At 37.7% G+C, this 14,391-nt stretch overlaps 1 protein-coding gene across 1 annotated transcript in view; it reads right to left on the bottom strand.

The window, feature by feature from the left end:
* luzp2 (leucine zipper protein 2) overlaps positions 1-14,391 on the bottom strand; it is a 157,800-nt gene that overhangs the window by 21,972 nt on the left and 121,437 nt on the right. The window contains exons 7-8 of the mRNA XM_038702051.1: positions 4,144-4,206; positions 362-436 (exon numbers count right to left, since the gene is read on the bottom strand). Coding sequence (XP_038557979.1) covers positions 362-436; positions 4,144-4,206 — 138 coding nt within the window. The remainder of the gene's footprint in view (positions 1-361; positions 437-4,143; positions 4,207-14,391) is intronic.

Raw genomic sequence — 14,391 nt, 5'->3', positions numbered from 1 at the left:
ATATAACTTTAAACATTAGTATAATATATTAATAATATATTCCATTTTATATCACTAATTCTAAATTGTGACTAAAGTGTATTTATAACGAGGCAGAGTCGGTGGTTATAATGTGTTATGGAACATGGTCAGAGATTCTTGCCGCACATTGATATAAACTGGTATTACTTTTAGTTATAAAACATTAAATCAAAAGGTCACGTTATGAACTTTGCTATAGCGCCTAATGCATGTTTGTAAGTGATTATAACAACTGTTATAATGACTTATGGACGCATTATATCGTGTTATAAATCTAAGCATAAGTCATTATAGCGATGACCTTCATAGAAAGTGTTACCAAAATTTCTTTGTTATTTACCTTATCCAGTGCGGTCTTCTCCAGTTCTTCCTTGGCTATAGTTAACTTGTGCTCCAAGTCCATTAGCTGCTGCCCCTGCAGAAAGACATGACCTTTGAATCAGCTAAACCCTCTGTGTTCTGTGCAGACAAAGCATTCTCCATATCCACAGCACTATCAACAACACAAATCTATAGTGCAAAAGATTGACAGTTCTTTATGATATTTTGTCCTGACTTTTTAAAATCAGTATTATGACCTCACATACACTCATACACACTGATCGAGAACTAAACCTCATGTGCATTATACACTCTTAGCACTCAATATATCCCATGTGTCTTTAAATGGGAATGGGGAAATAATCATATCTGCATTATATTGCTAAATTATTATTTAAATGTTAGTGCTAAAATGCTTTGAATAATAACGCTGGTCTATTTCATGGAACACAAGAGTAGAATCCAGAGGGTACAAGGAATAAGATAAGCAAAAGCTCATTCAAAGTACAGATTATATTGGTCTTTTAGAGAGAAGAGAGAGAAGGTTTAATCTTGACGGTTACAAGAGCAGACCCCCTGAAACCATCAAACCTCTTAATGAGCATCATTGCTGAAGTTTAATCCCTGAGCTAAACAACACACAAAAATGCCTTTTCCCCACTAAAGGAGCCAATATAACTCCATATGATGATCAACAGTTTCTTCTGAGGAGTCTTATTATTGATAAATACATCAACAAGAAGAAAAGAAACTTTTGGGATATTTTGTGTACTGGGATAATTTACGTGCTGTCTGTGTAAAACTGGCCTTGGTGATGAACTTATATTGGGTGTCTTTTACTGGCCTCTCAAAATGATAAACTGCATTGGCTTATATTCTGAAACACCCAAGGTCAGCTAACCCAAAAACAGCATCTACAATCTTTGGGAAAAAAAGCATATGACATTTCAGAGATGGGTGATGAGGCTGATTGATGGTTTTTGGTGAGTTTTATAGACCTATGTGGTACCTCAGTGAGTTTTGTGACACAGTTGGGACATTTGGCATGTTTGACCAGTTCAGCTCATTTTCATCTCGATTTCTGCCAGTAAAGAAGTAATTTTAATGATGAACATGTCTGTCACTTCTACCACTCAACAGGAAAGCTGAAACGATTTGGTGACAGATGAGTCATTCAAATAAGCCAAAGAATCACATTTGCCTCTCAGAAGGTATTTTTTCATTTACAAGGAGTTTAGGACAATCGCACAAAGTCATTTGTAGCTGCCGGGCTGTGCTCAAGAGAGTATCCAAAGGTAATAAAGTTTGAGGAACAGTTCTTTAATCATAGACACAAAGGCTTATATATATAAAGCTCTCAGTGGAAAATGGCAAAATTTGAATTATTTTCAACATAATGGCATACTGAAGGGTGCTGATAAAAACAGTCCAATTTCAGACTGGTGACATATTACTAGATATCTGCCATTGAATTACTGGCAGTGTACATTATAATATGATGTTACAATTGGCCAAAATAATGAATTTAGGGGTCATTCAGAACAACAGTATAAAATGTTGCACTTTGAACTGCCTGAAACTTTTCTGTTGGATTCAGGAGAAATATTGCCTAACAACAAGTGCTTAGTTTAAGAAAGTGTAGTGCTACCGTCTGCTCTTCGTTGTCTTCTGAAGGATTTGAAAACTGTGTTTAAGTGTATACATGCGGGTGTGTAGCTTTACAGTAGAGAACCATTACATCCATTACACAGAGCATCATCAGCGGATAGTCCTCCAAGGACTGCAGACGCATAGCTACTGACCCAGAAATGCTGACTTTCAGGGTTAGTTCCTCCAAGTCTAAAGCTCCATATTTCTGAGCTGAGTCCATTATAGAGGTGTGGGGTCAGTGGGGTACTAGCCACTCTGTTAGATGAGGCATGCAACTACATCAAGCCGTCATTTTTCTTTTCTGTTTTTTTTCTATGCTGGAGGAGAACAGCTCTAGGGGTACATTTAAAAGTGCACTGACAGAGAAAAGAAGATGTGAAGGCTTGAATGTGGCTCCTCTGCCAAGAATACTGTCTCGTAGGGAAAAGCAGGGAAGGCACCGTCAGTTGCTCTGAAAGCTTTAATGTTATGGCTGAGCAAGCGAAGGGGAACCTGCCTGTGTATAGTGTTTACAAGTACTGGGACTGCATGGTTGAGATTCAGATAGTTGGCTCTCTTTTTAAGTTGTCCTTCAAATCTGAGGGCTATTATTGGAAAAGTGAAGAAAATTCTGGGTTCTTTTCTAGCAGTGTAGATGCAGTATGTCCTCATTTAGCAAATCTGCATTACTGCATTTTGTCAAAGCAGGTAAGCTTTTCTTTTTTTATGGTTTCTCAATAAATTTTCTGTCATGGCCATACCTGTCAATTCTAAGAAAGCGGTTCCCAAGATAGAATAATTAGGTTTTGAGGTTTCTTGATTTTGTTCTGTCTCCAGTCTTGTCAGATTGTTTTGGGTTTTTTTGTCGTTGAGCTGTAAAATGCAGTTTGATTTGGTACAAGTCGTAACCAATTCAATTGCCTCCTGGTCAAGGTGCCTTGACTGACATTCCCCCTGTGTGGCTGATGACATTTCTGTATCTTGAGTAACTCTTCTCTACTTCCTGCTCCATCGTCCCCCGCTGGGCTTTTGATCACAGCATATTTGGAATGCATAAGAGTTTTCAGGATTAGCCAGAGGGATTGGGTGAGTTGGGGGTCAGAGGTTCACGATGCATTTCCCTCTGACCTTTTCATTATAAAAAAAAGCAGACTGAGTGTCATCTCCCAAAGATGACTGTTTTTACAAGACAAAGAGCATGATCAAATTAGCTTTATCCTTCTGCAACTGCAAATTACCAAAGGCCATAAAGATTTGAAGGTCCATATGAAATGTTTGGTGACATTGAGCAATAAAGTTGTGTTGGGTGAGTGACTGATGCAATTTAGAGGCGATTTACAAGCAGTGACACCAAGCAAACAAGTCAATGCATCCATCATTCACAGGCTAGAAATAGAACAAGGAACAGGACATCGAGGGACAATATATTCAGTCGTTGGGCTAGAAGCATAAAATTCAATCTGTGAGGATTGAGTCCTTTTTATTCATTTATGCCTGCCACAGCTTTAGGAATGATGAGTCTGAAGAATGAAAACATACATTTAAGAAACAGCATTACAGGGCATTGTGGCAAAATTTTTGACTGCTATTTTAACACTGCAAACAAGGCCTGAAAGGTCAGTCGATGCATCAGTAAATGTCAATAAATATTACGTAAGCACTCACATCTAAGAACATTTAGTCTTACAAAGGGCAGTGGAGGATGTACGGGTGGGCAACAATCCATAACAGTTTCTTTGCCATTGTGCTTGCAAAGGAGGTATGTGAGGAGGAGACACATTTCTTATGCCCAATAATATATGGTACCTGCTGAATTGTAGCAATACATGGTGTCATCTGTAATCTGTGTCTTGAAGATTCCCTTATATGAGCTAATGCATAATTCTGTATCAACTTTATCCACCACTGTCAACATCATTTATCCACATACCCCCCATGACTGAAAAGGATGGGATAGAACTTACAGAAGGGAAAACATAGTACAGAAGATATGTTGAGTAAGGGATAGCCAATTGACTGTGCAGGCTGCTGACTGGGAGGGACTTTGTAATTGCAGACTAAATTAATTGGAGTACTTCATGTGACAGGATCATCCTTTCAAGGTGGTCTGAAGTACCTGTTTACCCCTGGTCTGGAGCTACTATGAAGCCACCCCCTTCAGTTTGAACTTACCTTAAAAATTAAATCCTTTTTCCCGTACCGCAGTTCTTTCAGTTGAGCCTGGATTTTTTTGGACTGCAAGGGGAAGATAAGGAAATAAATGTTAGCTTATTCAAATAGCGAAATTGGTTTTAGATCACGTAGCAGGATTCTGCCAGCTGCAGCAGAAGACTCCTTTGTGAGTGTTCCCTAGGCAAAGCTCTGGCTTAAAGGAAGGCTCTACTGAGAGGAAGAAAATATCAAATCTCCCCTTCACTGAACTGCATAGTCCACACAATGATGCAGTCATGCACTGGCTTCTTGCCCACTGTCTAAACCTGAATTCTCACTCCCACTACACACATTACCACTACCATCACCACACACGCAGGTTCCTAGGTTACGACGGGCTCTGCTCTGTCATCGGTAAGCAGCACACACACAAACAGAGCACATCTTTACTGCCGCCCCCAAACCGACACAGTGACCAGCTCTACCTGACATTCACTCTGCTGCTCCACATCAGTAGGCACATGGAACACAGAGGCTGCCTCCTAGATAGCTTGATACACAGCCATCCTCAAAGCTGCACATAATGTGAGCATGAACACTGAAAGCCTCCACATCGGACTCTGCCGCAGTTCAAAAAGGGTTTCTCTTTGTGTCTTCATTGAGGCTAGAAGATGTTTTCACAGAGTTTTTATACTGAAGGTATCGTGAAGCTTTGCAAGACTAACTGTGATTAACTGTTATACGAATAAAATTGCCTTGACTCAGGTGGAAACTCAGCAAAGTTTAAGTCTAAAAAGAGAACACTGATAAGTCTGTGCATCATATTTCAGCCATAGCAAGAGTTTAGAGCTCATTTTAAAGAATATTGTGATGATAAAATATATTTAAAACCTACCTACTTACCTACGTCTCTTTTTTTCAACTTATCTATCTATATCTCCTTATCTGTATGTATTTGTAAGTAAACTTCCATCCACCTGTTTTTATGTGCATTTTCAATTAGCACATAAAAAACAAATAGAAACACTGAAAATTTGTACAAATATTCACAAGGTTTTTATGCTTGGCTGGGGAGGATTAGTAAAAACAAAATAGGATGAACTGGCCACAATGTTCCTTAACTTGAGGCATAAAACAAACATAAATGTCATATTTTCACGTTTTCCTCATGTTTTTTAATAGACTGAGTTTTCACTGGTGCTTTTAATTACATGGCATGGATTAGATTGACTGGAGAACTGGTGGAAAACAGTTTTTTTCTGGAAATTGGGTTAACATATGCGCTGACTAATATCTTTTTCTACCTATCTATATCTGTTTATATGTGTATCTACTGTATATCTCCTTTCTACCAGACTGTCTATCTTTATAAATCCTCTTTTGCTCCCTTTATTTATACCCATCTATACCTCCCTCTTTATATCTATCAGCTGTATATATCTTTCTTTCTATCTGACTGTCCATCTCTATAAACTTCTCTTGCTCTCTTTCTATCTTCCTTCCTTGACACAGGCAGTAAAAATATGACATGAGGTCTAATCTTTTACCAAAGCACACTGAACACGATGCTGAGGGACAAATTCACTTCAAAGTGTTTTGTGTACTTGACAAGCACCTGTGCCCTTTTTTTATGAGATTCTTTATCTTGTTATTCCTCTTCCCAGGGTGCTTCCATGTCCCAAGAAACCCATCTCTGTTATGTGAAACTGGATTCAAAATTGCTCGTCATAATTTTTTTTTTTTAAGGTTAAATAAACACAGAGCCAACTTTAAAACTCAAACTCACAGAGGACAGGCCATATATTTGATTTGAGATTGTTTAATCTGTTTTCTTTGTCCCAGGCCACAAAATGAAATGTTAACAAATGAATTGTATTTGCATCAGTTAAGTGGAGGTTTTAAGATACTTGCTGGTAATAGAATGAATTATATAAAGAGGCGACAGAGTCACAGGCTGTGGAGTGTTATAAATGCAAATATCTGAATCTCTAAAATGTGCTGAGCTCTCAGAATTGCCAAAGCATTGGTCTATTATTTACTAAGAATAAATCATGTGAGCTGTCTCCTCGGCCCAGGAGAATCACAGCAACAGCTCTGCCTTTTTGTTCCTGATGGTTCAAATCCTGCAAGGGTGGGGACCTGCATTTAAAATAGTTACAATCTAAACAAAGTACAGTGACACAGTATTTCATAAGCTTGGTGCATTCTAACAGCTCTCCCTAACTTTTTCAAAATATTCAAGTAATGCATGAGTCATCGTCCTTGTCTTAATGACAAAAGGACAGACACGTTAATGTGTGTTCAACTATGTTTTTGACACTTATGTTCTGCTAGGTTTATTCTCTATTTGTTGTTAATGACAAGATCAGACAAATAGGATTTTTTTATTTTGAGATAATAATTTTTTTTGCAATGGTTATCTCAGTTAGGGGTGTGTGATATGTATCGTCTATGATAATATCTTATGGGTTGTTTCAACGACGTGTGAGCAAACATTATTAAGTAGGCTAGGTTAATCACTTTGCAAAAATCTATCAAAAACACCCTGTCCGTCATTGATGCATGACGTCATGCGTCATGCATGCAGTACATGTGTGCTAGAGTTAAACAAGCAACAGCTACCAAAAAATTCATGACTGAAGTTATAAATGAGTGAACAGCGCCAGGAGAAATAAAACACACCTCCACCATCAGCCTTGAAATCTACGTCTTTAGATTGAATCGCAAAACGTGGATGAACCTCACTCGCATGGAGGTGGTTTGACTTAGAAAAGGTGGATGTGGCTCAAAAGACATAAATCTGCAAACTATATCAAAAATGGGTTACCGTTAAAGACCAGAAACTAACCACAGCACGGAATATCTAGAAATTTTAAAGCTTTGGGAGCTGTCCACGACAGGCCTTAACCAGCCCAGGTCGATGGCAATGATGACAGGATGAAAGCCATTACTATAAAACATAAGACAGAACTCAGGGCTAATATAGCAAAACGTGAAATCATATTTACTGGATGTCAGTAATATTTGCGTGGGTGATTTCACTGTTTTATGATATCTTCACTTAAATGCTTCAGTTAAAAAATACATAAATAAGACCTGTTTCCATTGATATCATAAGTAAGCAACAATTTAAATCCTATTATTAACCATTCCAGCAGAGACTTTGTTTTTCTCCAGTGCTGGAGTTGATACTAACTTGGGGCTAACCCCCTTTACTCTCTTCAACAGTTGGCGAGCAACACACGGGCGCTCCGCTGGACATGACTTCTAAACTAAAGGCTTATTGCTGACCCATTGCTCTCTGCTCTGCTGCCATTCACCGGCACACCCGTTTACGCACACAGTTGCTCCATCTCCTCCATCTCCTCCTCCTCTAACACACACACACACACACTATGCTCACACTTGACTTTTACAAACACATTTTTGAAGGATGCCAAATATCGTCAAATTATCATTAGACAAAATCCCAAAAAATATCTAGATATAATTTTTTGTCAATATTGCACATGCCCTAGTGTCAGCTGAACTAAATGCTAACTTAGATAACTTACTACATGTGACAGAATGGTGGAGCTATATATTTTTCAAATTTTCAAATTTTTTTGTGTCAAGATGACTAGTAGGTACAAAACGTTTTGGAATCCATGCAGTATGGCTTGTTCATCTTGAAAAGAATCAGTGAGAAAAAGCTTTTCAGTCAATGAAGCTCTTTTATTGACCGAGTAGCACGGTAGCTTCCACACACGCTACATTTTCCCAAGCATTTCTGAAGGATCAGTAAGTGAGGCCACCACCACACATGGATTTGTATATGCAGCCGACAGAAGCGCTTCCATGTGACGTGACATCACGTACCGATCACTGGGCTGATGTCTGCGACTTTGCTGCAGGGGAATAAACACACATTTACATTTATTCATTTAGCTGATGCTTTTATCCCAAGCGACTTACATCGCTACACATGTCAGAGGTCGCACGCCTCTGGAGCATTGGTGGATGTGTTACAGTGGGGAATTGAACCCGGGTCTGTCACACCAAAGGCATGCGTCTTATCCACTGTTCCATCACCACCCACACCTGCGATTGAGTTTACTTTCTATTGTGATAGTTACTGTAACACCTCGTGTGGGAAGGATCAGGGTCCAGCCTGGACACCTCTTCCTCTAGTGAGGTGGAAACTTTGATATGTAGTGGCAGAAACTTGTTTCCATGTATGAGATCTCTCTCTTTAGTTGCAATTATATGGCACTAAGTAGGAGAGTTTCTGTGTGTCTGTGTGATTTAGCTCTCTCTCTCGCACCCACACACGGTTTGGAGCAGGTCTTTCTTCTTTTGCTACACCGGAATGAAGTAAGTTCAATATAAATTAGGCCTATAGCCTACTGTGTGTGTGAGTGTGTGTTTGTGTGTGTGTGTGTGTGTGTGTATGTATGTATATATATATAGTTATATATATATATATATAGCCTAGTTTATATTGAACTTACTTCATGACCTAACTACAAAATATTAAAAAATTTAAAGTAGCTTAGATGTAACTAAGCTACTTTTGCCACATTGTTGTAGCTTAGCTTGCTACATTTCACTGGGGGTAGCTTCTGTGTAGTGAAGGTTCATTTAATGTAGAGTAGCTAGTAACTTAGCGCACCACATTTTCCAAGTATCTTGCCCAACACTGAATATAAGTATGTCTTTTTAAGTTGTCAGTATACTGATGTCTTTCTAAATTTCTATTTGTCATTGCACAGTAGATGTCAAAGCCTTAATTCAGAAAGGACAACTAATAATTGGCTTACATTGTTACTGAAAATATAGAAGACATAACAGTGGCTTACTTTTGGCAAAGAATAGATCTGTTTGTATGTTCACTCTGTGCACATAACTCAGTGTACCATAAATCTTTCCTAGAAGAGAACAGCACAACTGCTCCAAATTAAATAAAAGCACAAAAAAGATACAAGTAGGTGACGCCACCACAGGGTGATGGTAGGTGTGCAAAAGTGTTCAGACCATACATCTGTATCTGCATTCGCAGCAAGAGCACATCAGCATCACAGACCTACTACGTCTCTTTCCCCATTTAAAAAGATTGCCCTATTTGTGAAATATGTCTGATTGGCTAAAGCATGCAAGCCGAGGCGGATCAGTGACTGGCTGGCAGCCAAACCTTACTGACTGAAGTATATATTTTATTTCAATCATTTCAGTCAGGGTAATCTGATTTGTTCAATATAGATAGTGAATTAACTAGAACAGCATACTAATACATTTGTTTTTATTTAAAGGATCTGCTCTTGTGTCCTCCCTGTCCATAACTAATTCCATTGTAGGGTATATCACAGAAGATAGGAGCACACATCTCCCAAAACAATGCATTATCAAAGCAGGCAAACATCAAATATTCATACGTGTAAGAACTCTGCTTTGATTTCTGATTCGATGAGATCCTGAGCCATTCTAATATTACATTGGATTTAACTACATGTCATCTCTTTGCTTCTTCCTGATAGGACAGAAAACCTAATAAATATTTTACAGGCTTGGGGATGCAAACAGGAAGGTATGACTAGGAAATATATCACAAGGGTAATGTGTCCAACACGGCTACACAGAATGCTAGTGGTTAGACATCTTCCCTGGTTCTCATATCAAACCAACACCTAATCTTTCCCAAAAATGCCTATCACAGAATGACCTGTCTGTATGTGCATCAGGATATTCTAACTTTAGGTAAATCAGTGGTGTAGTAGAAAACACCAGCATGAAACTTTATAGTCACTTTAGATACATTCATAAGTGCAAGAATACAGTATTTTGTTTTATAAGAAGAAATGGATGCAAAGAACATTTATTCAAATAACTTGTTATTAAAGACTACTGTGATCTGTTTCCTAGATCAGTGGTTCTCAAACTTTTTCTTGTCAAGGAACCACGGACCCCCATTTGATAAGATTTTGCCCCAGGGTTTCCCATCTGATAGGATTTTTTTCTTTTGTATCTTTTATTATAGAAATTGTATGCAACCCATGACCGAAGTCATACATTTTTTCATTGTGTTACTTATGTATGGAATGTAGAGTGAAAATAAATTATTCCCCTTTTTGCTGGCGACCCCCCGGACCGCCACTTTGAGAACCACTGTCCTAGATCATTTCTTGCTCCAAAATACACAAGATGATGATGGCATGCTGCACCATTCAAAAAGCCCTGTAGAATGAATTATATAGGGCTATTCACCTTGAAATCAGTCATTACAGGAAATCCTCCCAAATCCAATGTATTATATTTTATGAGGTTCAGGATACTTGAGGTTTCATTAAATTCTGATGCAAGAGTGAAATGTCATTTTAGTCATAACAGAGCTGAAATACTGAAGTGTAACAACATCCTTCATCCAAATGATGACAATGCAGAAACACTTTTTGACAGAATAGAAAATAGGTGATAAAATCATGCTATTGAGGAAAAGATGAGCAAAAGATTAAATGGCATCTCTAATGCCAAGTGTCACTCCTTTACAGAATGGTGTTAAGTTTAACTTCAATCAGTTGTTTCCCCTATGGACATTACCGTTTGGACATTATCGTTTGGACATTACTGCATTTTTCCAAGGAACCAAATAAAGAGCAAAAATAGCCAGAGATGTATAGCAAGCAGCAGTAGCTTCAATAGCAGCAGTAGCAAAGTGAACCACAGCAGAGACCTGGTAAGTTTCCCTTCCAATTTAAATGGACGGCTGAATTTGTGAAGTGTTTGTGATTGGTGAAGTGAACAAACACACAGCTGAGTCAGGCCAGGGCCTGCCTGCCAGTGAGTTTCCTGACTGAGCTTGCTAAAGCATGTGATACATTTTTCTTAGTGACCTATCTGCATCCATACAGTCATGTTTGAAAATTGACAATTCCACTATTGTCTTTGCAAACTGTTTTTGAGATTCAAAAAAATAAATTGGCTTGGGAAAGTACTTCCTTTCATCCTACTATGAAATATCTCTGGGTTTACAAAATTCAACCATTCCTAATAATTTAAAATAATTTCAGTTCAACAATGACACATCCTTTCATTGTTTTCAGAGGTTGTGGCAAATGGGATAACATGGCCAACAGTCTCTCATAACCCTCATAACAGCTAATAGAGTCCAAACCGCTCCTTATGCCCAAATGAAATTAAATGAGCTCATGTGAGCTAATGACTTAGCACCTGCACAACTCGTTTGACCTTTCTTAAAGCCCTACACTCTCACTAAAAAGGCTAAAAATGATAAATGATAGTGATAATTAATATTATAAAGAAGCAGAATATTAAAACATGAGGCACTGTGCACTTTCAATATTTTAGACCTGGATATGATGCAGTTGTTATTTAAAGTAATTAAACATATAACATCATATTTAGCTGAAGTTACATGGCCATTATCTCCTTGACAGCAGTGTAAGTAGCTTGATGCTTTTGTGTGGGAACTCGCATGTCTGCAATTCATGTTTTTACCAAAATTTATAAATAATATGCTTCTGCCATGATAAATATCCCCTGGTTCTAGATTCCTGGTTCAGTCTCTCCCTTCTGGCAAGAGGCTGCGGTCAACCAGGACCAAAACCTCTCACAAAAACAGCTTCTTCCCATCTGCAACTAGCCTCATCAAATACTATTTCATTTCATATCACAAATCTGGCACATTGCACATATTTCTTGTAAATTGTTAATCTTTGTTGTTGTATATTTTTATATTGTCAATTTATATATTTATGTACACAATATTCTCTTCCGTTACAATACGTCTGCACAACACAAAACCAGAATAATGCACATGTAAATATCTGCAACGTTGTTCTTTCTCTGCAAATAATTGTATTATTTTTCTCTATTCTTTTTATTATTCTTATATAACTTGCACTTTCTATTCCATATTTATATATTTCTGTCAACTGTATGTTTGTCTACGTGTAGCACCTTATCACCAAAGCAAATTCCTCTTATGTGTAAAAAACTACTTGGCAATAAAGCTCCTTTTGATTCTGATTGAGGATTTGCTACACTATGTGATTGTAAACTAAATAACTTTGGATTTTGGAATGTGTATCAGACAAAACAAGCAACATGAAGAGGGTTGGAGGTTTGTCTGAGGAAATTCACAATTCGTTTATTAATCAAAAAAAAATTTGTCAGAGTAAATGATGATTGAAATAATCAGTTGCAGTCCTACCCTAAACATCTGATATGTTCCTCATAAGAGACTGCAAAACTTTGGTCAACCTTTTTGTATTGTGTAGTCTTTAGAGCAAAAAATAGATTCTTTCATGGATATTGACTTTAATGTAATTATTATTGTTTTCTCAAAATAATAGCTAGTTTCTTCTGGACTTAACCTTACTAAGTACTCAATTTTATAGTCAATGAAGACACAGGATCAGTTCCCGCATATTTCTGTAACAGCAGCCACACAACCTTCCTTACAGTGTTGTTAACATGTAATTTCACATCTTTTTAGCTGAGTAGTTTTCACCACACAACACGGATTAAGAGCACAAAGCTTGATCCTCCACTTCACATTACAAGGAAAGCCAAGCATAAGTTAAAGCAGCTTTCTAAAAGATGATTACCACACCAAATGAAATGTATTCCAATATACAATGCAGGAATTCCCAAAGCCAATTTTCACAAGATGAGAATGCAAATCAAACATAAAGGAAAGCTGCTGTTTACTCATACAAAATCTTAAAATGTATCATGTGAACAAAAGCTTTCTAAGCTTGTGCTTGGAAAGTTTATTTGAGGCCAGCTAAAAAAGAACTGGCCTAATCTCAGTTCTTGGACATGGCTTCAAAGCCCTGATTTAAGATTCAAAGATTTTATCTTTAACTCTGACTCACTCAATACTCTGAGGAAATCTTAATTGAAAACATCTTTGAAGCATGATTGCCAGACAACAGTTGAGTAAAGGTTCAAGGGTAAACATGGTAATCTAGGTTCAACTTTTGATGTTTTGGTTGGGTGGGTACTGTCATGTCTTGCATTAAACACAGGCAGTGCACAGAATTTAGACCCCATAAACAGAAGTTATGTTTGAGTAAGCTTAATACACTTCCTTACCAATAGACAAATGTGTAATAGAATAATGTTTGCAATTTCCAGCATTGATGGCAATTGTTTTGCAGTTTTAGTATCCATCTCTTTCTGTCACTCTGTAGTGATTACAGGGTCAGTCTGAAACCCTTCTCCTTTAAACATAAATAACTTTCCAGGATGAAAGTAGGGGCATGGAAGAATGTTCCTATCAGTGATTTACTCCAACTTTTATAGCCTCCAAAGGGAATGGAAGACGATGACCTTCAGTGATCTACCAGTGTTCAAGAAAATTCTAGTAGTTATTTGCTCCCTAAAGACCTTGATGTCTACTTCCCTTGGTAACAGCTCTGCAGAAGTAATCAGGCAGACAAAGAAGCACTGGACAAGAAAACATCTCAGTATTAAAAACTACTGCAAGTATAATATTATCATCTACAAGCACAAAGCAAACCAGTCATATTTTATCACTGTTTAGATCATTTCCTTTTCGTTGCTAGGAATTCTGGCTCAGTGCAGACTGACCGACAACTTCAATCAGGACCTTTTTATAGCCTTTGTACTCCTTCCAACTCCTGAAGTGTTACAATCAGACTTGGCTGCATAGTCAAATGTGTCATCATCATCTCAGAGTTTGAATATGTGATGATGGTTTGGATAAACTTAGCTGGTGAAATGTCAGGGATATTCAGATGGAGGCTTTGTAGAAGGAAAGAGGCCTTTAATTTTCAACACCAATTTCCTGTCTCAATAGGAACTCAAGGATGATCTTAGTATAGGAGCAGCGTTGATAAAAAGCTCCTCAACTTCAAGAGCTTCAAAACACTAAATTCTCTTTATTGACTTCTGAGCTGTGGTGTACATGTAACTGTGGTCAATTCAAAGCTTCAGTCCATCATTGCTGAGGCTGTTGGACCAATAGCATTATGGGCTTTAAGCCAGAAGTGATTTGTCCAGAAAATATTCAGCTACATTACTGTGCTGAGTCTATTTATTCTGATGTTAGGTGTGATGCATAATCGCAAATGATTACACGTATGTCCTCAGATTACTCTGTTCAGGAAGTCAAAATATTAACATTCAGTTATTGTAACAATTAAATCAATCACTGAATCAAACTGAAGTCACAGGTTTTGAAAACTGAACGTTATAATCTTCATAAAAGGTAAGATTTATTGCAGGACTATTGTATCAGAATGCATT

This window comes from Micropterus salmoides, unplaced genomic scaffold, assembly GCF_014851395.1.
Source record: "Micropterus salmoides isolate LMB-PRFRI ecotype aquatic unplaced genomic scaffold, ASM1485139v1 Ms_hic_scaffold_6, whole genome shotgun sequence".
Taxonomy (NCBI): Eukaryota; Metazoa; Chordata; class Actinopteri; order Centrarchiformes; family Centrarchidae; genus Micropterus; species Micropterus salmoides.
This window is presented reverse-complemented; position numbering and strand designations above follow the sequence as displayed.